Consider the following 26735-nt stretch of genomic DNA (forward strand, 5'->3'; position numbering starts at 1 on the left):
TAGGTGTTAGAGCCACTTCCCGACACGGTCCATGAAAACAGGTACATCCCTTTCCGAGGTGCCATGAATATGCCATCGTATTTATTATAAAACCCTCCTTCATTTATTATCACGGTTTCGAAAACAAGTATTGTGTCAATGTTATAAGTGAGTGTTTTTCCTCTAATAACTGCATAAAACATGACCGGGTCTTTTTTCTCTAAAAATACACACATATAAATATTGTTTAGACGTATTTATTTATATATTTATATATTATATATATATAAGTGCCTAAGAATGTAACTTTAACACACTAATGAGTGTTATAAATTAAGTTGTTATATTTTATATTATTCACGCAATATTTCGCTCAACAAATTAGCTTCATCAGGCGCGTGCAGCCAACCAGGTAAAAGTTAGAGGCTGTAAAGAAATTTTTGCAGCTCAATGTTAAATGTCTAGAAAAATATTTTTTGCCGCTTATTGTACATAGCAATTCTTAAATCAAAACAAATAGTTGTTTTAGTTAAATAGAATGAAGTTCAGGGTTTATTCCTTTGGTTTTGGGCAGAACTGTTTTTCATCTCTCTCATTAAGTCCATCAGGTGCAAGAGTATGTAGCTGATGCATCCAGAACCTTTAAATTATATAATAAATGGCAAAAATATTTTTCTAGACATTTAACATTGAGCTGCAAAAATTTCTTTACAGCCTCTAACTTTTACCTGGTTGGCTGCACGCGCCTGATGAAGCTAATTTGTTTAGTGAAATATTGCGTGAATAACATAAAATATAACAACTAATTTTATAACACTCATTAGTGTGTTAATGTTACATTCTTAGGCACTTATATAATTTAATGTAGTAACTGCATCAGTTTATATACAAACTGATCCACGCCTAGATAGATTGAATGTTGATTGTTGCTATTTTTAGACACTATATATATTATATATATATATAAATCAAAATTCATGAATTAACACAGTTTTATTTCAGTTAACTTGTGAACAATAAAACACATCAAAAATAAATAGAGTCCACAAAACGGTGAAAACTCGGGAAGTCTCACCAGAATTTTGAACGAACTCACTTTTTTAAAACTTCATGGCTGCTATTCATTTTTTACCATTATTTCTAATACAAAAAAGGAGACCACTGGCATATTCTGTCTTTAAACAATTCGAACCTTTTCAAGAGAGACGGAAGATACCAAAGGAACATTCATACGCATTAGTCGAAGTCAAACCAAGAACACCAGGGCAAAAAACGAAAAATGATCAAAAGACAAACAACATCAACAAAACCTAAGACTGAGAAAAACAACCGGGGGTGATCTCATGTCCTATGGAAAGGTAGGCAGATCCTGCTTCAATAAGGCACCCGTCGTGTTGCTCGAGGTGTATATTTGTAGAACACATAAAAATCATGTTTTATGTATTAATTGTCTTCGCGTTTTTTAATTTGTTCTTTTTTTAATTTTGTCAATATAAAAGCAAAAGTTTCTCACCTTTCAGCATTGAACTATTCAGCATCTGCAGACTTTGTAAGAGATGGCGGATTTCATCTTTGAGTTCTGTAAATTCTTTAACAGTCTGGTCATTCTGAAGAGAAACGGATTGCAATAAACAAACGGCTGACAATACCAATAATAAAGTTACGTTAGGCGACATTTTGGAATACTCGCTCTGTTATTCGTGTACGTACTATCTATATATATATATGTGTGTAAGCAAGTTTATTTAAGTGCTATATAAAGAGGTACTACAGACTTAATGTAAAAATGTCATGAAATTTCATACACACCAAATCACTCCACTTAGCTGTCATTTTTTTAAATTTTATGCACTCATAAGTATTTTCTCTTCCTGTTCCGACGATTTATTTTCGAAGGACTAAACGTTTTTCATTTGCGACTGTATGTTAGTCAGGCGGTATTTCTATCACTCAGTACACATTTCGTTCATTTTTTATTAATTGTGTATTATTTTGGTTTAAAATATTTTTTTTATAAAAACACAACTATTTTATTTTGTTTATTATACCCCTACTCGAAAATAGAGTATATAGTGATGCTCAAGTCCGTCCGTTCGTCCGTCTGTCATAAGTTAGGTCCCTGGATGATAAGTAATGTACCGCTTGACCAAATCTTTTGAAACTTTTCAGCAGAACAATAAAATATTGGTCATGTTTGATTTTGATAATTTTACCATTAACTGTTTAAGAGTTCTGCCCTTAGTTACCTGAAAAAATAGATTTTCTTTAGTTTCTGGATGATATTGACAATACCGCTTGATCAAATCTTTTTGAATTAAAAGGTAACTTCATGCAAAATAAAATACAATTCAATTTTGAGTTTGAGTTTGGTGATTTGAACTTTTGTCGTTCAAGAGTAATGTCCTGTTAAGTTAGTTTATATATATTTTTTTTAATTTTGCAGTTTCCAGGCGATAATGAATGTGCTGTTTGAAAAAGTATTTTTAGATTTCCCACAATACTATGAAACAAAACAATACAGGTTACATTCAATTTGAGATGTTGTTTAGGCATTTACCATTAAAGAGTATTTCTGCAAGCGAGGGTATCTGTGATTATTAGATCGCCTCATTCTAGTTTTTTCTATTTCTTTTTCCGGTACTGAATGGGCTGAAGATTTATTACCTAGACTAGATTCAATGATGCATAACCTCTTTGTTTCCTCTCACAATGAACCACCATTGGTCTCAAAAGTATATCCTCTCTAATATAAACCTTTGCTGCCTCAGAAAGTGATTCCTATTCATTGTACCTTCTTTCTGTGAGTCAACAAAAGCCATATCACAGTAACCATAATGATCACATGCTTGACAACGACATTGGTGGAAAATCTTCAAACCTTAAAAGAGGGGGATCATTTGCCACTGGAGAATATTTTCTTCATCTTGAAGGACATCGATTATTGAAGATTTTTTTTCACATTGTTTTTCATGATATTGTTTTTTACTTTTTGCCATTAAAAATTTACAGTTAAAAGTACTTTTACAATCAATATTCCAATACATCCAATCATTAGTGAATTCATAAACTAAAACAACTTGTTATGTAGGTTGAACACAAATGCAAAAACAAATGTTTTGACAATATTTTGTCAAGTTTAAAGACAATCAGATATCTATTATGAAATAATGCTGAAAGCAGAAAAATCAGGAATTCTTTCTACCAAAGTAGGAGATAACGTGTCCCTGTCAGGAGACAGGTCTATACTTTAGGGTATTTTCTCTTTTTTTTTATTGTCAGGGTGGTTCACATCAACATTTGGACTGTGATCAGCAGTTACAATAGCCAAGGAGTATACATGTATTAAAAATTCCATTTGATACAGAAAAAAAATATTATTCATACTAACAAGTGTGGACACAGATCAGTGTGGATAGTATGATTGGATGTTTGACAGTGTTTTATATGACAAAAGGAGTTCTATGTTTTGTTTTCTATGTATTAACTGTGTTGCACAATGACAACCAACATGAGCATTAGGGGTGTTGTTTATGTAATATTTAGTTTTTTTATGTTCAACACGGGCATGGAAGAGATACTAATTGCATTAATTACCAAATGATTATGGTAGAATATATATGTTCCACATCTTTGATTTTGGATACATTTTGTAGCTAGGAGAGGAACACATAATAGGTTCATTTTTTTTTAATGTGATTTTTTTATATGGGAGATGGTATCTGAGAACACGTATTTGCTTACTATTTGTATGGTTCTATTTATATTACTTTGTGAGGGATTGTCAGTATCATAAGTAAAAGATTTCAGTTAAATGTGGAAATTGTTTCTCAGTTTAGAAGACATTTAATGTTTTTTAGTAATGACAATGCCTGACATGATGATTCGGGCTAGATGAGCTAGAAAGTGAATTTCTGTGTTATTTTTTATTAATTCTTTGAAAGTATCTCCTCCAAAGCTGGTCAAAGCAAAAAGAAGTTTTGACCAGTATGAAAATGATATCAACAAAAGAAGCTTTGTGAGCATGCTTCAAAGACTCATAACTAACTACAGAAGTCATATGATAAAATGTCAAGTGGATATTCTGAACATCTACTTAATATGTCTAAATATCTAAAAAGTTTTAGTATTCAATATGAAAAAGCTATTGCAAAAGTATTCTCTTTTCAGTTTTTTTTGTTATATGGATACAAATATAAGTGATACCAATACAGTAAGTCAGTTTTGTTATGGTATGAAAGTGCAGTAATAAACATTTACTGTTAATTCACACAAATTAAGAAATAAACAAATGAATGATAAATGTTGAACATGTACAATGAATGAAATATATTTTAGAAATCAATTAGGCCAGATAGGCCTTATAAATTTTGGTCTTTTTCTTAACATACTGAATGACCATTTACACTCAGGACTGAGTCGCCAGTAGGCAGTACAGATGTAAATAAAAAATAAAGTGTAACAAAAGAACCTAGCATCATATTGCTAGTAGCGCCAGTAGCATTGTTTGGTGAATTTGTGCTTTTTTTTTTAGTTTGGCTAATGGACAAAAAATGTTTGGTTCAAATCTAAATAAAATGCTTTTATCTCCCTATTACTTACATTGTACATAGAATGGATACTACTTTGACAATTCATTGTACATGAGAGTTGTCTGTCAAATCTTTATTTCACAAAGAACGAATTGCATAACAATGAACTGAGCTCAAAGCAAAGCACTTTAATAATACACTTAGACAATGAGCTCAATCCAGTGATATACTTTGTACTACAGGTCCTTCATGAACATCCTACTGGCCAAAACCATATCTCAAAAACATGCCATACTACATGGTTGGATCAGAAGTCCTGAAAAAGACATGAACTTTATTAACATATTTTAAGTATATACACCGGTTAAAACTTTAACAAATTTGTGGTAAAATCATTCAGTATCTAGCAACTATCAATCGCTTCATGCACAAATTGATGTAGGTTGAGTACCACTCTGTCAGAAATAAGAACATACCTCCACCTAATTTTAGTTAACTGATGAAGAAACATTCAAAACTATAAAATGTTATCTAATAGACTAGCTGCAATGAAATCCCAGTTTTCTAAAATGGTAGGTGGAACCTAAAACTCAAAAGATTTTAAACTATGCATTTTAAATATTGCAAATATACATGCAATAATATAATTCTCAAAAATTCGCTATATGTTTCCTTATTTTGTCTTTTGTTCGAGACTGTATATTGACCTCTAGATGTCTTTCAATTACATCCAGTTTGGCGTGGGTTGATGTTTGATTGTTGTACATGTTATATATCGACGTTGGATTTGTTTATATAAAGTAGGCGTGAAATAATTTTGGTTAACTGAAATCCTTTAACTTACTTCCAAATTAATGTTAATACTGAGGGAAAAAATCACATTGCTAAATAACCACTTTAAAACACATGCAAACTTTTTGAGAGGAAGTCATAATGCATGTAACATCTATTAGATCTTTTTTTAAACCATGCTAAACTACTGATAAGTGATAAAGTTTGTTAACTGTTACTTACCTTCAAAAAGGGGGTTGCATTCACTTTACTACATATACATATAAATATAATCAACAATACTGAGTGCAACACCTAGGATAAATAGAGGATTGTTTTGTAAGAATAGTTGCTGAAATAAGCCGGCAATATTCAAAGTAGAATAAAAAATATTACAGGAATGTGTTTTAAAGTAATAAGCATTGTGCAGGGCTCACGTTACCATGCTACTGGGGCATCAAATTTGCTTTCCCGGTCGCCACTTCGCTTTGACTGACCTTCAAAAGTGAAATCTAGCCGCCCTGTTGTTTACAATACTCAAATTCAGTCGCTTTTGTCATCGACAATATTCAACATTTACCAAGTCGATGAAACAGCAATTTTTCATTTGAAAGTAAAGAAATTCAAAGACATAAACGATTTATTTTCTTTAGGTTAAAGCATTGATTTTAAAGTTGGTTGCATGTTATTTTCATAAAGAAATTTTTTTTATCACTTCTGGTACTTGTTACTCAAGCTTAGATCAAATCATTCTTTCGGCAAAATAAGCTTGTTACTTCATTAGAACGTGATGAAATTAAAGATTACTTGCTGTTGTGCAATACACTGTACTGTTGCGCAATACTTAGTAAATCTGTCGTCAGACTATAAACAAATAAAGTTCAATTAATTCCCAGTCATATTAGAAATTTATAAAAATGTAAAGGGAGCTTGCATCAATAGATATAAACAATTCACTTAAGTTTCATGAGAAGTGGTAGCATTTTTGAGCTATTGTCCTAAAACTGGAAAATCACCCCTTTTTTAATGAATAAAACCCCATCACTCAGAAATGTAAAATGTAAAATTTATAAAATTCTAAACGGAGCTTATATCAATATAGATATAAACAATTCACCAAAGTTTCATACAAACTGCTGAAAGCATTTTGAATTTTGTCCGAAACTGGAAAATTCCCCCTTCTTTCATGAATAAAACCCTGTAACTCAGAAATGTAAAATCTAAAATATATAAAAATCAAAAGGGAACTCATGTCAATAGATATAAACAATTCACCACAATTTCTTGCAAGTTGGTGAAAGCTTTTATTGTCCGAAAACTGGAAAATCCCCCTTTTTTTAATGAATAAAACCCCATAACTCAGAAACGTAAAATCTAAAATTTATAAAAAAACGAAAGGGAGCTCATTTCAATAGATATAAACAATTCACCAAAGTTTTATGCAAATTGGTTAAAGCGGTTTTGAGTTAATGTCCGACACGTTGACGACGGACAGACAGACGGAAAACGGTATACCATAGTACGTCCTGTAAACGGGCATATAAAAATGACAGGGTGTCATACCACACCAAAACCTTCTGAAAGAAACACCAAGTTGGCAAACAAATTTTTTTTTTCATTGACAACCCTGTATAACCTTGCAGCAGCATCGAGTCTACATGCATTACCTTGTATATTTCATGTACATTGAACTTAAAAATTTGTGGTCATTGTCAAAGTTAGTTATGTCAGTTATAATTTACACATTTACTGAAACATGCCAGAGAAGTGCATGTACAAACTTTTGAATTTGATCTGCAAACTGGGAAAGCTATCCTTTTTTATGAATAAAATTCCACAATTTATTAAATTGAAAGGGAGCTTGAATCAATAGATATATATAAACAATTAACCAAAGTTTCATGACAAATGACAACTGCTTAAAGCATTTTCAAGTTAATGTCCGAAAACATGGAAATCCCCTTTTTTGAATGAATAAAACCCCTTACATTGTAACTGGATAATATAAATTCTAAAAATTCCAAAACAATCTAAAGGGAGCTCACATCAATACATGAATACAATCCCATATAACTCTGAAACGGGAAACCTAAAATTTATAAAAAATCAATTCACAACAGTTTCATGCAAATTGGTGAAAGCGTTGAAGAGTTAGTGAACAAAGCATTTTTAGAGTTAATGGGCCAACACCCTCTGAAGGAAACACTATAATGGAGCTTCTTTTCCATTTTTATGGGGGGAAAAGGGGGGGGGGGGCTAGGATGAAAAATTTTGTCCTGCATTTTTTTTTTCAGTTCGAGATGTAATCTGTCCTGCCTTTTTTTCTATTAGTTTATCCCAACTTGTTTTTACATAAATTGTCATCCTGCCTTTTTTTTCATATTGTCTCATCCTGCCTTTTTTTCAAATTTCATCCTAGACCCCCACCCCCTAAAAATCAAATGGTAGCTCCCTAAGTTAGCAAACAAATTATTTTATTTTTACATTGACAAACCTGTATAACCTTGAAGCAGTATTAAGTTCATGTATTATCCCGCATATTATTACATGTACATTAAAATAAAACAAATTGTGGTCATTGTCAAAACTATAATTTACAGATTACTTTTCCATTGCTTTCAATTTAAGATTAGGGTATTTTTGTCATTGGAATTGAGTTTTGTAGTCGGAGATTACTCTAACCTCCAAGGACTGTTTTGCGACACCAGCTAGGGCAGTGGGACTTCAGCTGGTCCCATATCAGATAGATGATATTTGCCCGTCCAAAGTGGATGTGCTGCTTCGTTGATTCTGGAGGCGACTGGATCCATATAAATCAAGCCTCAATTTATTCATTTTTTTCTCTTCATTTAAGTAAGTTTGATCAACCTGCCTACCGTTATCTTCTCATATTTGGACAGTTTTCACATTGACCCATCAATACTGGCATTTTAGAGGATACATGAATGCCCTTTACCGTCATGCGTCAAACAGTCAATACGGCTACCGTTAGCGTCAAAAATGTTAACATTTTACCGTGATTCGTCAACATATTCTTATCGTGATTCGTCAGAGGTCTCAAATAATTATCGTTACTGTTATTTTTGGGAAAAAATTAACGTGATCCATCAAAATCTGTCGATTTTTTTATCGTCATGCACCAAAAATTACCGTTAACATCATTTGGCAAAATTCATTACCGTTATTCGTCATGAAGGTACCCCCATTACCACCCTCATTTTAACTTTCACTTTATAAGAATGTCACATGACCAACATTATGGGAACTCATTTATGCAAATGACCCTTATCGAGCCTCAATTAGTTCATTTTTCTCTTCATTTAAGTAAGTTTAATCTGCCTGCCACCCGCTATTTTCTCATATTTGGACAGTTGACACATCAATACTGGCATTTATACTTTTAACTTTAAAAGATTGTGACATGACCAACAGAAAAAGTATTTTACAATGCATTATGAGAGCTGATTTATGAAAATGACCCTTATTCAATAGGAAAACATAATCTAACATCTCATTCATTTATGATGCAAATAAGCTGAATGGCCGAGTGTGTTTAATTTGAAAATAAAGAGTTAAAATGCCGGAATCGCAAAAACAGATGTTGGACATCAGAGCAATCTCGGACTATGAGTATGAGTTTTGGGCAATTTGTAGGGGGGGGGGGAGGGTTCAAGGGAAGTAAATGCTCTTTAAATTATGCATGTTTCAAAAAGTCGGGAAAAATTACACAGAGAATTGAGTCATTTTTATATTCATTAAATAATGACTAATGTAGACTTACCTTCTTATTCTATAAAAAAAATTCACAACTACTGAACAGGAACAATCATGGTACTTTTTTGTCTATGAAACTACACTATGACATCTGATCTGCAAAACCTACAAACAGACACAGAAATATCATCAAATAGTGAAATATAAGATTGATTGCACCTTGTATGGATAGTTCCGACACGTTTTACATGGGGAGCCCGTTTGTTTACAAATAATAATGTCACGTGATCACGCACTGACCGTCACAAATTTTTATCCTCCGCCATTATTCATTACACAATATTACTGTACTTACACAATTCACAAATGCATAACTCATTTATCTTGCGGACATGCAAAGGGAATGTGCACGGTTATCAAAAACTACAAAAAAAATTGCATGTACAGTTAATGAAGAAGTTATTTCATCAAATAGATAAGATTTTCGCTCATGACACAAATCGACTGGGTGTCATCGCCATCGGGGATAATTGATAAATGGGAATAAATTGACCGCCAAGAAGGTGTAGAGAACCACCTCTGGAGAACCTTAACATTAATAAGTAATACTCACCAAAGTTTCTCTATAATTAACGCTATTTTCTGTTGGAAAATTTCAGAAAGATGCTGATAAACTTATTTTGTGACACAGATTATTTTCTTGTTTTGGCGCGAAATATATTCTTACTCTTAATGCTTGACGTAACAAAATTTGTATAGAATTATATTTAACTAAAGCTCAGCGTAAATATGCAGAAGCATGACAATACATTAATGATAAAATGTGTAAATATTTCTGTAAAAGAATATAATTTTACTTTACCAGTATACTTCACTTAGAATTACATTTGAGCGCAAGAAAATCTCTATGTGAATCGGCTGAAGGTTACCTTGGCTGAATCCCGGGGTCGAAGTTCAACATATCAACGGAAATTTTTGCGTGTGCTTGCGTTGCTTTAGATCGAGGCCACAGTTATTCAACCAATCGGGGAATGTTTACTTTGGGCATACATCTATTTTTACTGCAGGTTTCGACATGTTTAAATCGGGATTATAGAAAAATGGAATGTTGTTGGTAGATACAAAACAGAAAATGATGAACACTTTTGGCAAAAGATAAATTGGATCGGGGGTCTGTGAATTCACATTATTTGTACAACTCGCCTTACTCTTGGGAAGCGTGTGCTTTGCATCGAGGCTTGCGTTGCTTTACATCGAGGCTTGCATTGCTTTACATCGACGCCATAGTAGTTCAACCAATCGGGGAATGTTTATTTGGGGCATACATCTATTTTTACTGCAGGTTTTGGCATATTTTAATCGAAATTAGAGAAAAATGGAATGATGTTAGGAGATATAAAACAGAAAATGATAAATATTTTTAGCAAAAGATGAATTGGATCGGGGTTCTGTGTATTCACATTATTTGTACAACTCTCCTTACTGATGGCAAAAAAATGGAATTTCCATGACCTAAATAGTTCGCGAAAATTAATATTTTTATATATATATATATTAAATACTGAATGAAGGATTGTGCCAAATTTATCAGGAAAACATGTGGCTCAAACTGAAAGAAATATAATTTAGATTGTACAGGTTGTTATAGCATTAGCATATCCAGTATGACAGGCATCAACTTTCTTAGTTTTTTTTTAAATGCTTTCTGCAATTTCATACAGAATATTGGATGTGTATATATTTTGTATTTAAGTGCCTAGTAAGAATGTATGTGATGTCATTTTATTGCTGAAGAAATTTATATCTTAAAATTATCCATAGAAGTTACAATCAATAGGAATCACTTTCGTTGTCATTGTGTTATTGTGCTATGGTAATTTTTTGTATTCTTGTCTTTCATTTTTGATTATGTGCTTTGTCCATAGAGTGTCTATATACCATTTTGATTTTCTTTGTTGACATAGTTGTTTGTTTTTTAATATTATAACACAATGTTGACTGCTGTACCCGAATTTTTGACATTGTTACTTATTATGTTTGTTTGTTTGTTTTGCTCACTATTTGTTGTCAATATAAAGGAGAATTCTATGCGACTGGCATACAAGTGAGAGGTTAAGCTAGCTATAAATAAAATTGAGAATGGAAATGGGGAATGTGTCAAAGAGACAACAACCCGACCATAGAGCAGACAACAGCCGAAGGCCACCAATGGGTCTTCAATGCAGCGAGAAACTCCCGCACTCGGAGGCATCCTTCAGATGGCCCCTAAACAAATATGTATACTAGTTCAGTGATAATGGACGTCATACTAAACTCCAAATTATACACAAGAAACTAAAATTAAAAATGATACAAGACTAACAAAGGCCAGAGGCTCCTGACTTGGGACAGGCGCAGAAATGCGGCGGGGTAAAACATGTTTTTTGAGATCTCAACCCTCCCCCTATACCTCTAGCCAATGTAGAAAAAACAAACGTACAACAGTACGCACAGAAAAACTCAGTTTAAGAGAAGTCCGAGTCCGATGTCAGAATAGGAAACAAAAGAAAATAAACAAAATGACAATAATACATAAATAACAATAGACTACTAGCAGTTACTGACATGCTAGCTCCAGATCTCAATTAAACTGATTGAAAGATTATTTCTTCATCATATGAATATCAGGCACAATCCCTCCTGTTATGGGTTTAGTATTATACCGTCATAAAATATATGAGAAGAACATAACCCGTGTCATGCCAACAACTGGTTTTAGAATAAATATGTTTAATTCCGATGCAAAGACCCTATAAGTGAATCAATATTAAAGCCAAAATATGCAATTTTTAATATTTTTTAATAAAACCAGGTTTATAAGGAAATGCCTGTACCAAGTCAGGAATATGACAGTTGTTTTCCATTCGTGTGATGTGTTTGAGCTTTTGACTTTGCCATTGATAAGGAACTTTCCGTTTTGAATTTTCCTTGGAGTTCGGTATTTTTGTTATTTTACTTTTATCATACACATCGAATCACTCCGCTTAACTGTATCATTTGAAAATGCTTATTTATATTTCTCTTTCTCGTCGACTATTTTTGCGATGAAAATAACATTTTAGTGTCAATGTAGATTCGATTGGGTTGTGAGTTTTTATAGAGTGTTTTAACAGTATCTTGTATAGCATATTAAATATGGAAATGTTTTTCCATTCGTTTTTGAAACTTTTTTTAGGTCAAAATAGCATGGCAAAGAAAACGCGTTAAAGCTTTTCTTCAAGCATATGTTTTGGATTACAGATACTTATTGAAGTATTATAACAAGATGGTGTAGTTTGAATTAATGCTTTGATGATTTTTAATTCCGATATCATAGGGGTGAGTTGAATGTGCCAAGGTTAAGTTGGGTCAAGAATGCCATGGTTACGAATAGGGTTATAAAATCTTTTTTTAACGTGTTTTTTTTGTTTTTGTTTTTTGTTTAGGGCGGGGGGGGGGGGGGGGGGGGGGCAAAATCCCGTCGTGGAATGCAATTATAAATTGAAATTCTTACATATATGGGGAGGGCAATTTTTGCAATGGTAGGGGAGGGGTCAAAATATCATGGCTAGGAAAAAGTCTTCAGGTATCTTTTCAAGCATATACTTTTTTCCTTAATATAACTTGATAATGTAGATTAAATGCTTTGATAATTCAAAATTCTGATAGTAAAGGGGCGGTAAATTTTTTATTAATATATAGTGTAGTTTATGGATTATGTACCCTTGTGTTGTTTCAACGCAAAACATAAGAAGTTTTAAAAAAAAATATCCGGATTTATATAATTATTGGATTTACTACAAATCCTGTCTTTGAGTTGCCATAAAATTTGCATATTCAGTATAATAAATATCATTTATGTCAGCAGCTTTACAACAGGCAACTGTGTGCATCAATGTAATTAGAATATAGTTCTCTGATTACGTTATACTCATATGAACAAGCACGCGAGTTAAAATAAATATGATTTTTATTTAGATTGCTGTTTGCATGTGCAGGAAACAATTTCGAGTGAAAATTTGAGAGCAGAAACCAGTATAATTACGCCTATAAATTAATTATTCCAGAAACTGGTATAAAGGTTATCAATACTGCCCGACGTACCAACCACCAAGTTAAAATCGCAATGGCAGATTGTAACATCCAATTATAAGCTAGGTATTCTATCACAGCAAGGTGCTCAATTCAAACTTGACCCGAAGCACAAGTAGCATAAAACTATATAAATTACTATTTTACGTTCAGGGATCTGTTCCATCGCCATACTATATACATTTAGACTATCCATTAAAGGCACACATGTTATAATGTTAATAAAGCAATAATCCATGTGCTTCACTTTAAAAGTATATGCACTGTGGCACATACTAAACTCTAAAAGCACGTTCTGTGTCACTAACATATTAAAGTTACTGTCACAATCTGTTACTTGATACACATATCATAAGGATATGCATAATATTGGTTCTTACTTCTACTGTTCATTCTAAGCCAATAACACACCTCTATAAGTACTTTTCATAAGTCGCCTTACACTGCCCCAGTAAACTTATAACTATTTCAATGATGAGATACAATAAATTGAATAAGGACAAACATTTAATTTACGTACAAAGACTTTGTGCATAGCTCGTAGCATTATTTGCATACAAATAAATGTATATTGAGGTCAGAAATATAAAAAGTTTAACTTTTACCTTATTTAAGACAATTGCAACGAGTTATCTAACTGATCTACAAATTTCACTCAAATTTTAACCTCTTAATCATATACATAAACCTTAAGCTTCACTTATATGTTCTTAACTATAAGTATTGCAAAAAAAGGAAACAAAGCCTAGTGTCCTTAACAACTGACTGTTAATTAAAGTCTTATCTGTTAAATTAAATCTTAATCTAATAAATTTACTTTTGATACTATATCATACCGGTATTATATCAAAGATGGCCTCTTTTGTCTTCATAAATAAGAGAGTCTGTATTGATATTAGAATTTTTGGACTTGACATATCCAAAATCACTTTCAATAGCACTGACTTGTTCGAAAAGACTAGATTTTCTATTTCATGATCAATGTCACATAGCAGAATTCTCAGCTTTGTAATAAACGGTCTCCTCACAGTATCTGTACTGCTGCACTGTAACGGGTAATGTTTAGTATCTCCAAGCTCAGCCCTACACAACGGGCATATTACACTCATTTCATACTTATTAAATCTACTACGATTTGATTACAGTGTATATACTCCTGCCAGTAATATAGCTTTCACATTAGCTTTCATAATAGAAGTAGAATCAAGTCCTGTATTGGCCCATATAGTATGAACAGTGCCATATTTCAATGACATTGGATGTGAAAAACAAAGAGTAGATTGTGCTTCTGCCATAATCAATATTTCTTGTTTCCAAAAAGATTCAATTCTAATTTTTACATCTTTTGTCTGTTTTTCAATGTCTGTTTTCGTTTTTGATGTCTGCTTTCGTTTTTGATGTCTGTTTTTGATTTTAGCGTCTGTTTTTTAATTGTATGTCTGTTTTAGTTTTTGACGTCTGTTTTAATTGTTTAACGTCTGTTTCTAAATTTATGTCTATTTGCGTTTTTGATGTCTGTTTTTAATTTTATGTCTGTTTTCATTCCTGATGTCTGATTTCGTTTTTGACCACTGTATTTAATTTTATGTCTGTTTTTTATTTTAACGTCTGTTTTTTTTTTTTTAATTTTATGTCTGTTTTTGTTCTTGACGTCTGTTTTCGTTTTTGACCTCTGTTTTTAATTTTATGTCTTTTTTCGTTTTGATGTCTGTTTTCTATTTTAACGTCTGTTTTTTAAATTTTGTTGATTTTTGCCCGAATGGCTGCCCATAGTTTCTTACTTCGGACATACACAAAGAAGACTATAATGTCTAGTATATGAAAGATTTAAATTTTTAGCCGTCGATGATTTTGTGCATTTATGCAATGAACAACTCACGATGTAGTTGAAGCAACCAATATGAGAAGTTTTCTAATTTGCATGAAATAATTCTTTGCAACTTCTCTTTCCATTAACCATGTTCACTAATTTATAAAATGTTTATTTATCTATAATTTGTTTTATATTTTGAGCTGACTTTTATACATTAAATGTCAATTATTTCAATTAATATTTATTACGGAATTACAAATAAAATAATCAATAAGTAGAAAGATTCTTTTATGCTAGCAGTAATGAAACCATGAATTCCGCGTTGATCAATTCGTTTTAAAATTTTGACATATTTAATAATGATAGAAGTAAAAATTATAGATATAATTTTCAGAACTATTGAATTTTCTGATTGTATCAATCAGAAAGTGTACCAAAAGTAAAAGCTTTATTATCCATGTACCACTTTGGTTTGTATATACTAATTAAATAAACTACGACAATTCAATTAAGGGATAGACCTATGTATTTGTTAAGTCTAATTGGTCATTGATGAATTTTATATACGTTTTTTGCTATAGGGATGTATAAACACACTGCCACGTCCGGGCTGTGCTTTTGTTACATGTTTTTCTGCTTTGTATCGATCTCATGAATTAAAGCCTTTTCAACTGTTTTTTATAGTTTGTTCATATGTTGTACTGTTACAGCACTGTCCCATGTTAGGGGAATAGTTTGTTCATATGTTGTACTATTACAGCACTGTCCCATGTTAGGGGAAGGGATTGGCGCCCGCTAACATGTTTAACCCCTCCACATTTTGTATGTGCCTGTCAAAAGTCAGGAGTCTGTAATTCAGTGGTTGTCGTCTGTTGTTGTATATCATATTTGTATTTCGTTCATTGTTTTTACATTAATCAGGCCGTTAGCTTTCTTGTTTGAATTGTTTTACATTTGTCATTTCGGGGCCTTTTATAGTTGCCTATGCGGTATGGATTTTGCTCATTGTTGAAGGCCTTAAAGTCACCTATAGCTATTAACTTCTATGTCATTTGGTTTCTGGCAAAGAGATGTCTCATTAGCAATTATACCACATCTTCTTAATTTTATATTTACAGTTAGCACGGCAAATGGGGAATAACTCAAATTTATATATTTTTTTTGATACCGTTGAAGGACAAAATAATGTCGGATTGTCATCCTTTCCCGGCAGTTGTTGTTTTGTCACTACTGTCTTTGAACTTGTGACAAGGTTATGATATCAAAATGGAAAGAGTATGTTTACAGTCAATGACCATTTATAAGCGCATAACACCAAGTTAAGTTTTGCCGTTAAAAATCATCTTTAATGCTGGTATGCATTTATCAGATATCTTAAAACAAATTCTCGAATTCTGCACACAAACGGTCACTTGCATAACAATAGGTTAAATATTCAGTGTAATTCTGGTTGTCCCACTTTTAATTATTGCATGTTAAAGGGGGGATATGATAATGTAGGACAATTTGGACGTGTATTGTTTGACAATAAGGAACTGTATATAACATATAAAAATATTCCTATTTATATTATCTCAAAGAGATATTCTATAATCTCATCAAGATGTGTTTTTAGTTTTGAAATGTGAAAAATACATTTGCACTATATCACACCATTTAAAAGAGACCAATATATCATACAAAAACATATTAATACACAACAATATAACTCAGCAATCGTAGTTAAATACAGTAAGGCTTATAAAAGCAACATTTGCAATACATGAATATAATTCAAGTCTTGGTGAGTGTCATGTAAACGAAAAACATAAAAGGTGTTCTTGTAAAAACCTATTTCATGAATTGTGATTCAAATTCCTACACTACCGGTTCTTTGTGGGGTTCGTGTTGCTCAATCTTAAGTTTTCTTTGTTGTGTTTTGTGTAGTGTTTGTCTTTTCATATATTGAAGATTTTTGGCATAGCACTGTCAGTTTGTTTTCGACTTATGAGTTTGAATATCCTTTTGGTATATTTCGCCTCTCTTCTACACAGGCTAAACCCCTTCAAAATAACCTTTATTACTATAGTAACAAAACACCACAGTTCATTATATAACAGTACAAGAAGCATATGTCAGTAACCGTTCTTTTTGCTGGTCTTTCACATTTTACTGTACAGATTGATCGTGACCATGTCGACTGACTGGACTTATGTCAAATCAATAAGTACATTGACATGTAAATTGTATTTTGAAATGGGAATGATAAATCAGATTCCATAATACATGTAACATCCTCCTACGTGAAAGTGGTTAGTTGTGTCTGACGTTGATCGTATGCTGTTTTTGGCACTTTTGATATGTATATGAGTTGTATATTTATATCGATATTTTTTATAAGTTGATTAGAAAAAGACAGAGAAGATACCAAAGGAACAATCATAAACCATAAGTCGAAAAAAGACATAACCATGGCAAACGACGAAAAAACAACATCCTATAAAACATTGTTCAGAAAACTCAAAACTGAACCACTACAATCACACCAAACACCAGCGGTGATTTCAGCTTATCTGTAATGGCAAGCAGATCTTTTTCAACATTCGAAGCACCCGCCGTGTTGTTCATATAAAGTAAGTCGCATTTAATGAAGTTACAATCGAGGAAAAATGATGAAATAATTACTACGACAATTGGAACATGTGGATTTCACCTATGGTCATATGTAACACAGGTATTCCATATTAACCGACAATGAGGGCGTTCGTAAAATTTGCGAAGGGATGTCATCAACTTTATCATAAGGAACCTCCTTTAAATAGCTTACTTGGAAGCGGCAACCGTCTAGCAAGGAAATCATGACAGAAAAACAATCTCGTGGATATCGTATCAACATGGATATATATACTCCACCTGCAGTAAGTGCTTGAATGATGTTATGCAAAAAATGTAAAGTCCACAATTAGAAAGTTTTTTTGTCGTAACAAGTGCCAAACCTCTGAAGCTATCTTTACTCGATCATAACAAATTTTGCACAATCAATATTTCTCACCCTTTCTCCTTAAATGTGTAAACAGTTTACGTATTTGCTTTTCACATTATGCACCTCTTTAAATCGTTTTAATTTGTTTCATTTGAGTGAACCCTTCGATCGTTTAGCGTTTATCTATTAAATAAATTTGTGATTAAAACATAATGGGTTATGTTCTCTGGATCATATTATTAATTGGACAATACATAGGCCCCACCTACCCCCTCCTATACCCGCTCCCCAATAAGTCGATAAAACCAATAGATTCCTTTTTTTCTAATTTCGAATCCGTCGGACTTGTAACTTCCTCATTTTCTTTTGCGCTTTTGCTGAACTTGAAGTCAATCGGTTGTACTTAATTTGTAGTGCTCTGACCAATTTGCTAGATTTCATCATTTAATGACGAATGTAATATACTTACCCTTGAGATACAATAAGTGTATCTGTCGATATCATATTGTCATCTCTTTACTGAAGTGCTTCCTTCTCAATAATATATAATATATATATATATATATATATATTAGGCAGTTAGATTATTTTGGATTTTTTAAAACTTTCAAAAGAAATAATGTTCTCAATTATATTGCTGTCTGTCTGTTTGAAATATATAGATTCTGTATCAGTGAGGAAAAGCGACGACATTACAACCAATGAATACAGGAATGACATCAGTGCAAGATGGCCGATAACGGGTGAGTGTTTTATTGATTTGTTAAATTAAAATAAAGGTTCATCAACATTTTCATTTCACAGATTGCCACTGAGGTAAAAATCGAAAGAACAATTCAACATTCTTGTTTCTACCGACAAAAGGGGATTGAATAGTTTAAACCTATCTTATTATAGGGAACAGTCATATTGATACAAGCGTCTGAAAGGTTCTATTGAAGTCTCGAAAATCACATAATCTTAATTGCATCCAAAAATGCACCATATGCCTTACAAAGTTATGACCAGAAGCGAAATTTAATAAAGGATTGACCTTGTACACTTAATAATTTATCGTAAAGATTTTCAATAAACGAAAAATATATCAACGCTTGATTGATTGTAAATAAACATTTACCATAAATATGACCATGTGTACATATTCAGCAGCCTAACGTTTACAACAGTATCATTGGGACCCATGTCAACAAAACATGTAGTTAAAATACTTTCTTTTATCATACAAAAATCATTCTAAAATTTTAAGGTTTTAAAATTTCGTTTCAAAGACGCACGTGTTTTGCAAGTAAGTATTTTTACATTGTAGTTGTCGCGTTATAGTGAACACATTACATAGTGGATGAAAGTTATATTCCTAGAACTCATACATTTTGTTTTTTTATTTTGAATTCTAATGCAATATGGCATGTAAGCCCACTTTTGATTACGTCGCATAATTGCAGTCCAGGTGACTAGGGTATTTCAAAAGATGGTTCGAGTATTTCATATTATAAAAAGTGATAACAGTACTGTATTGGAAGCGTTTCTGGTATCAATTCGGATTTAACACATGTGCCAATCAATCAATCTAAAATATCGACATTTGGGCATCTGCAACACTTGAACTGTTGACGTCATACATCAATGATTTTTTTTTTTTGTGGCGTCAGACGTTTTTTTTTTATGACGTCACTAATTACTGGAAAATCTGAAACGTCCACTAATTACGAACAAATAGCGATACAATGTTTTTAAACAGTTACAGTTATCTTCTTAATGAAAGTATATATTGTTTTGTCTATGATGTGAAAAGTTACTTTTTAGCTACCTGTATTATAACAAAATCGTAAAAGCTGTCACTTTATTGTTTTAAAAGACCTAGCGTAAAGCCATTGCACTGGTTTCATATGAAATGTCTGTTTCAGGACTATGGCAGTTAATCGCCATTTGTTCTCATTAGAATCGTCTTAAGATATTTTCTTGACGTTTAGCACATTTGTATTCACTATTCTTTATTTAAGGGATGAAATGTACATTTGTACATTTGTATATTTATATAATATATGCATTGTTTACTTTGTTATAACAGTACTCGTATATCTACTTTTTAACAGAAAACTCTACACCGAGCTCATTATTGGTGGCAAATAGTGAATTAGAAGTTCTGAGAAGTTCTGTTAATTATCTTTCAGTCGAATTGCAGACCTTGGAGGATAAGTATGAGAAAGGTGAGTGATATATTAATAACGAAAGTAAGCAGCTGATATGTTATTCCTTTAATTGCTATGGTTAACTGTCTACCTTTGTTTTGTTTTAGTGTATCTGTTAGAATTAGCAAGCACAAATGCAAAGACATCTTGAAAATAACTTTATATTCTACATGATTGTTTGAGACTTCAAAAGCTACGTAGGTCAATATAAGTTTAATGTTATTATATATACACTTGGAAAATAATATCTCACCTCTTGTAAAAATGACAGGTAAAAGTTCATTTTATTTTTTTATAGATTTATATATACATGTATATATGAATAATGTTTACCTTTGTTAATTTTATACCTGTATCACATCGAATATTTGTTAAAACGTCATAGTTTTACAATTCGAGTTATGAAATTAAAGCCATCAATCGTTTTACTTCTACAAAAGTATCAACTCACTGTTGTTAAAGACAAGCAAAAATGCTTGGAGACCTAGAAAAACATCTACTCGAGAAGATGCTGTTGTTGGAGGCTACAAAGACGAAACCTGTTCTCAAACAATACTTTGTTAAAACTCAGTTATTGTCCCGCTGTGTATTTCGAGCAGAATGCTGCGAAATCGTCAGAAAGAAGTTGGATATCGATTCAGAAGACCAAATAAAGAGAACGTTGTTAGCTAACAGTCACGTGGCTAACCGTTTGGCAAGGTTCCAAGCGCGTTGCCCCTATATCTTGGTAATATGGATAAAAAACATTGACCAAATCCTTTTTTCTGTTTCACGTAACAGATAGACGAGTCAGTCCGTGTATGGCGACAATCTAATGATACATATGCAAAATAGAACAAACTAGAGATATATCCTTTCATTGTATAAGGATGAATGTCATATGTTACTTTGATATCATCACGAGAGTAGGCAACCGTAAATTTCAACAGTACCAAAGAGAAATCCTGGACACAGCCATAGATTCTCGTTTCGACAACCGCCCTTTGCAGAAAGACCAATATTTATGAACTGTCCCTTTTGTGATCGACTTCATACAAAAGGAAGCTATTACGACTATTTCTCGGTCTTATATGCGCGCATATATGATCCACATGGAACATATCTTGGACATAATTGATCTTCGTGTAAGTTAGAGAGTTCTGCAAGTTCAGAATCTTGCTGAATAAGCTCAAGCTTTGCATCCGGAATTCCAATATCATGTTAATTGTAACCGCTGAAACATATTGTCACTTTCCAAACAAACGGAATTGTGCTATTGGACGTTTCTAACTAGAAGCAACCAAAGTTAAGCATTGTCAATTTCAAATATCGGTGACATCCGCATGTTTCAAAAAACTTCAGTTAATTAAAAAAATGTTCAACCTTTTTATTCTATTTATGCCAGAGTTTTTTTCAATCACAAAATGACCTAAGGTATATACTTATATCCAGATGTATCGTATGCATTGAATAGATAAGAAAACTTCGAACATTATTCGGGTAAGTCGTGAGGGGGCATGATTTTTTGTCAAGAATACTGTTAATTCCCCTGGAAGGCATTATTTGTTTTAAAGAGTTTCTATACACAAGCAAATTGGAAAAGATTACAAACAAATGATTAAGAAATAATTATTGTGTCTGTAGGTTATTGAAAAATAGTTTATTATTTGTTGAAGTAGGGTAAAACAAAGGTCATAGTACATGTATCTGTAAAAGTCTAAATCTGTTCTCAACATGCTCATGTGGGTAGTAAATTATGGTTTACAATATACTTTTCAGATCGATCATAACTTTTTTTTTATAATAACATTTAAGAACAAGACAATGTTTTTATTGTTTTCTAATTAGTGATGGAAAGCAAAAAAGTTTTTTCACTTCCATACTGAAACGATTTTTTTCTTCAAAAAAATTAGAATCAAACAATGTATTAAACCCTCCCTCCCTCCATCACACAAAAGATGATAGTTGGTGCCTGATCAGACGAGCCAAATATTTAGTTTAACTTGGCTGGACAAGTTGCAATCTTACTTTAAGTACAATAACCTAATTTATCTACAGCTAATTTAGTACATTTAATAGAAAAATAATACGATGTGGTATCACTGGTATCATTGGCAATGACACAACTTACTACCTGACTCCAAATGGCGTAAATTAAAATTATTAACTCCAGATCACCGTGCCGTGTTCAACATGACCAATTCCGCATAGCAAAAAGTAAAATAACAAAAATACTGAACTCCGATGAAAATTCTAAACGGACTTGATAAGTGAACAAAACAAAGAGACATAAAAGGTAAAAATGTCAAAAAAGCAAGCTATAAAAGGCCCCGACATAAAACAATAGGTAGAACAGTCGAGGAATTCTACATGTTTTCATCTTGAACGTTCTAGACGAAAATATTTAGATGCCAAATAAATAAAACTTTTGTCTAAAGTAAAATTTAACAAAGGAAATTGCAACCGAAGTTTTTGTACGATTACTTCTATCTATTCATCGACAGAAAATGTACATGCATTATCTTTTGAAATGTTCAAATGATTAAAAAGTTTAAGTATACATGTATATGAACTTCAAAAATAGTTCAAACCTCGAATCTCTATTCGGAAATCTAACATTTTCTTTGATTGTAATTGTGTGGTATCAAGATTTATCCCGCAATCAGCCAACTACTGTACACTACTACAAGTCAGGAATATGACAGTTGTTTTCCATTCGTTAGATGTGTATGAGATTTTGATTTTGCCATTTTATAAAGGACTTTCCGTTTTGAATTTCCCTTGGAGTTCGGTATTTTTGTTATTTTACTTCTTACTATACAAACAACAAGTAAACAAATAATTTTTTGCTTTATTTGTATTTGTACAAATAAAGTGTCCTGTTACTTCTGCGTTTAAACTATTTCGATTTCTTTGAGAAATAAAAAAAAACTATTTAGATCTAAACAACTAAACCTTAAAGCGTCGGGTGTAAATTGCAGGATAAAAATAATATATGTACATTGTTGGAAATATGATATTTATTTGTACTCGCTACGAAACACGACAAAAGCTCGGCGACCATCGCTTTTCGACCTGTTTCTAAAGCTCATACAAATAAAATTTATATTTATTGTATATCAAAATTCAGGCACATTAAACGTTTTGCGGCACGAAATTATTTTAGAAATTGACTTTAGCGGATAGCAAATGTGTTGTTGCAGTCTATTGACATAAAAACGATAATCATGAATTGTTTACAATCTAGTGGCATCGCATATAATTTCATGTTAAAATGTAGCAGTGTTTCGTTCATTCGAAATGAACTACACTTCGTTTTAACTTTGGTTGATAGTTGTCTCATTGACAATCATACCATATCTCCTTATTTTTATACATGTATACGTATAAGCAATTCTGAGTTTTTTTTCAGAGAAAACAGCTCCTGTCATGTTTTATGCTGTCATTAGAAACAAGGCATTTACCTATAACGTCGACACAATAATAGTCTTTGAGACAGCAATCGTTAACGAAGGTGGTCATTACAACAAGTATGACGGAGTGTTCTTAGCACCGGAGAAGGGAACTTATATTTTTGCTTGGACTGTAACTGGTAGCAGTTCTCATCATATTATAACTGAACTAGTGGTCGAAAATAACGTGATCGCCGGAACTGGAGAGGTAAACAATTCAGGAGGTTATCCATCTGGAGCTATGACGTCACTATGTAAAATGGAGAAGGGAGATCATGCCTGGATAAGGACAACCGGGTCTTCTACCGCTCATTATCTTTATAGTTATGATGATTATCCACAGTCAGGATTCCTTGGGCTTTTGGTGTTGACAGAATAACAAAAAAATAATTAATCTTTGAATCATTCATGTAATTTTGTTTTTTTGAACATAAATCCACTTGAAATAGATTATAAAAAAACACATTTCAGGATTATGTACCCTTTTGTTGTTTCAATGCTAAACATATGGGAATTTAAAAAAAAAAAAACCATCTGCAGTCTTTCCCCATGTACTCCTACATTTGACGATTTAGTTCTTAATGGACAGAGTGTCATTGTATGCAGTGCTAGCAAAGATTTTTCCAAAACAAGAATATAAATAAGGATATTGGTTAAAACAAGTATAAATATGGACTTATTCAAGTACACCTTCTAGGGTGCGCTCGATTTTTATTGTAAAGACTGTTTAGGACTGTTTGTAATCAATAAACGCTAGCACGTCATGAACAAACAAGTGAGTAATCTATGTTTAAATTTTTTTAACGAAAATCTCTGTATTAAAGTATGTGGATTTTCTGCAAAAATCTTTGCTTATTTGCCACAAAATCCTGTTTTCTACAAGTAGTAAATGCATTGAAGCAATCAACAGTATTGCTTTTAACAACGTTTCCCTTTGGTATACGTACACAATTGCACGTCACTTTTATTCTGTATTTTTGCTGTTTTGATATTGAAACACATTAAAAATTTCGTAATACACCGGCCTACAGAAGGGTTCATAAATCTTGATATGTTGCTTGTAAATGTAAGTTTAAGAAATTTAAATGAATTAAAGTAGTCATTTAAAAACCTAATGAAGAAATTGTGTAATAATACATCAACAGAAAGACAAGCAATGCACATTGTTAATTTAAAGAAATGTGTCTTAAATTTATTTTGTTAACGTACAGAGTCTTGCTGCTTACAAAGAAGCTATTGCACCAAGAGTGCTTAATTGTAAATGCGATTGCTTTCTTCGAAAGTTTCACAGATGATATCATAATTTGTTTAATGCATTTGTCAAATATGTGTTCCATCTGTAGAAACCCCAATCAGGTTCTTTTTTCAGGTTTATAATTATCATCGAATGCGACTTATTTATAGTTTCTTTTATATGCCATGAGCAGCACAGTGTCACTAGAAGGGTCTAGAAATATGAACCTTTAAGAGCACCAGTGTTCATATCTGGTTTTACGATGGGGTTTCGTTTAGCTCAATCTGATCTTTTGTGTTGTGTTCTTGAACAGTTGTATGTCTCTTTCTTTTGGACAGGGTTTTATCATTCTTTCATCGAATTATGTTCCGTGTTGCTCGATTTGGCATATTCTTACTTTTTACATTGAAATTTGCACTTTTGCACACGGTCTGAAAACAATATATTCATGTAGACACGAAGTCTTAGATTTTTCTAAAACTAGCCAAAAAGAGACACAAGAAAATGGCGATAGTGTTAAAATGGAAAAAGTTAAATAATGAAAATACCGAACTCCAAGGAAAACTCAAATCGGAAAATCCCTTATCAAATGGCAAAATCAAAAGCTCAAACACATCAAACGAATGTAAAACAACTGTCATATTCCTGACTTGGTACAGTCATTTCCTTATGTAGAAAATGGTGGATAAAACCTGGTTTTATAGTTAGCTAAACCTCTCACTTGTATGACAGTCGCATAAAATTTCATTATATTGACAACAATGTGTGAACAAAACAAAGAGACATAATAGGTAAAAATGTCAAAAATAGGGGTACAGCAGTCTACTTTGTGTTATAATCTTAATCATTGATTAATTGATTGATTGAATTGATGTTATCAACATTTGTTTTGTCCTTGAACCAAGATTACAAAAAGTTAAATGAAACTGTTATGCCAGAGGTTGACGTTGAATGTATTGCTTTGATAATTTAATCAGGAATATATTTAAAACTATGTTTGCTCATACATTTATGGCTCAAGTGTTAAATTGAAAATAACAACACAAGATTGTCAAAAAATGTTGAAAATTATATAGCGTAGACAAAAAAACTGTTACTTTTCTCTATTTCAACATTTTCATTCAATTCTGCCTAATAGCTTGACTTAAATCTAGAAATTGACAATGAGGGTCGGTTGAGAACAACATGTTACGACAAAACAAATTATTTCAGTTTTCTAATTGTGAACTTTCTATTTCTATGTAGCAACATTCTAGCAGCGTTTGGATATGGAGTAGATATCTCCCAATTGATACGATATTCCAGAATTTACATTTCCTATCATGATTTCCTTGATATAACAGGTTACTGCTTACAAGGAAGCTTTTAAACCAAGAATTCCATTTGGTGAAACTGAAATCATCCCTTCAAAAATTTTACGGACGCCTTCACGAGTTAGTTAGCCTTTAGGGAATATCTGTTTCATAGACGACGACAGATATGTTTCTGTTTTCGTAACAACAACCCTGTCCTCTTTTTCTCGAATGTGACATACCGAATTAGACTTATCACCGGGTTTTACTTACATGAGCAACACGATTGGTGCCAATTGATCTGCTTACACTTCCGGAGCACCTAAGATCACCCCCGGTTTTTGGTTTGATTTGTTTTGCTCAGTCTTTAGTTTTCTATGTTGTGTTTTTGATACGGTTTTTGCCTTTTTGTCTTTTTTCGTTTTTTGCCATTGAACTATCAGTTCGTTTTCGACTTTGATTATCCGTTTGGTATCTTTTGCCTTTCTTTTATACTTTTATTCTATTGGTATATTCACATTTTGATTACGTTTCTAGTGAATATAAATTTGAAAGTTTTGCTTTCGAAAAAATTGTAAGGAACGATATGTAAAAAGATAAATAAAAAAGTTCTACTTTCAACTTTCAAGTGTTCAAATATTTTAAATTATTATACAACCATTGCCTTTTAAAAAAAATTATTCTGAAATCATTCATTTTGCTATGCAAGGT

The 26735-nt window shown here is 32.3% G+C and overlaps 1 protein-coding gene across 3 annotated transcripts in view; it reads left to right on the top strand.

Annotated features, from left to right (window-relative positions):
* LOC127711198 (multimerin-2-like) overlaps positions 1-24220 on the top strand; it is a 55124-nt gene extending 30904 nt beyond the window's left edge. For 2 of the 3 annotated variants that reach the window (XM_052217169.1, XM_052217172.1), the window contains one exon: positions 23459-24220. In XM_052217169.1, coding sequence (XP_052073129.1) covers positions 23459-23877 — 419 coding nt within the window. In that variant the 3' untranslated portion in view covers positions 23878-24220. Of the gene's footprint in view, positions 1-18485; positions 18622-19971; positions 20086-23458 lie in introns of those variants that run through there. The other variant, XM_052217171.1, reaches the window with a different exon arrangement.
* Positions 24221-26735: the final 2515 nt, after the last annotated feature.

The sequence above is a fragment of the Mytilus californianus genome, unplaced genomic scaffold (assembly GCF_021869535.1).
Source record: "Mytilus californianus isolate M0D057914Y unplaced genomic scaffold, xbMytCali1.0.p SCAF_8, whole genome shotgun sequence".
NCBI lineage: Eukaryota > Metazoa > Mollusca > Bivalvia > Mytilida > Mytilidae > Mytilus > Mytilus californianus.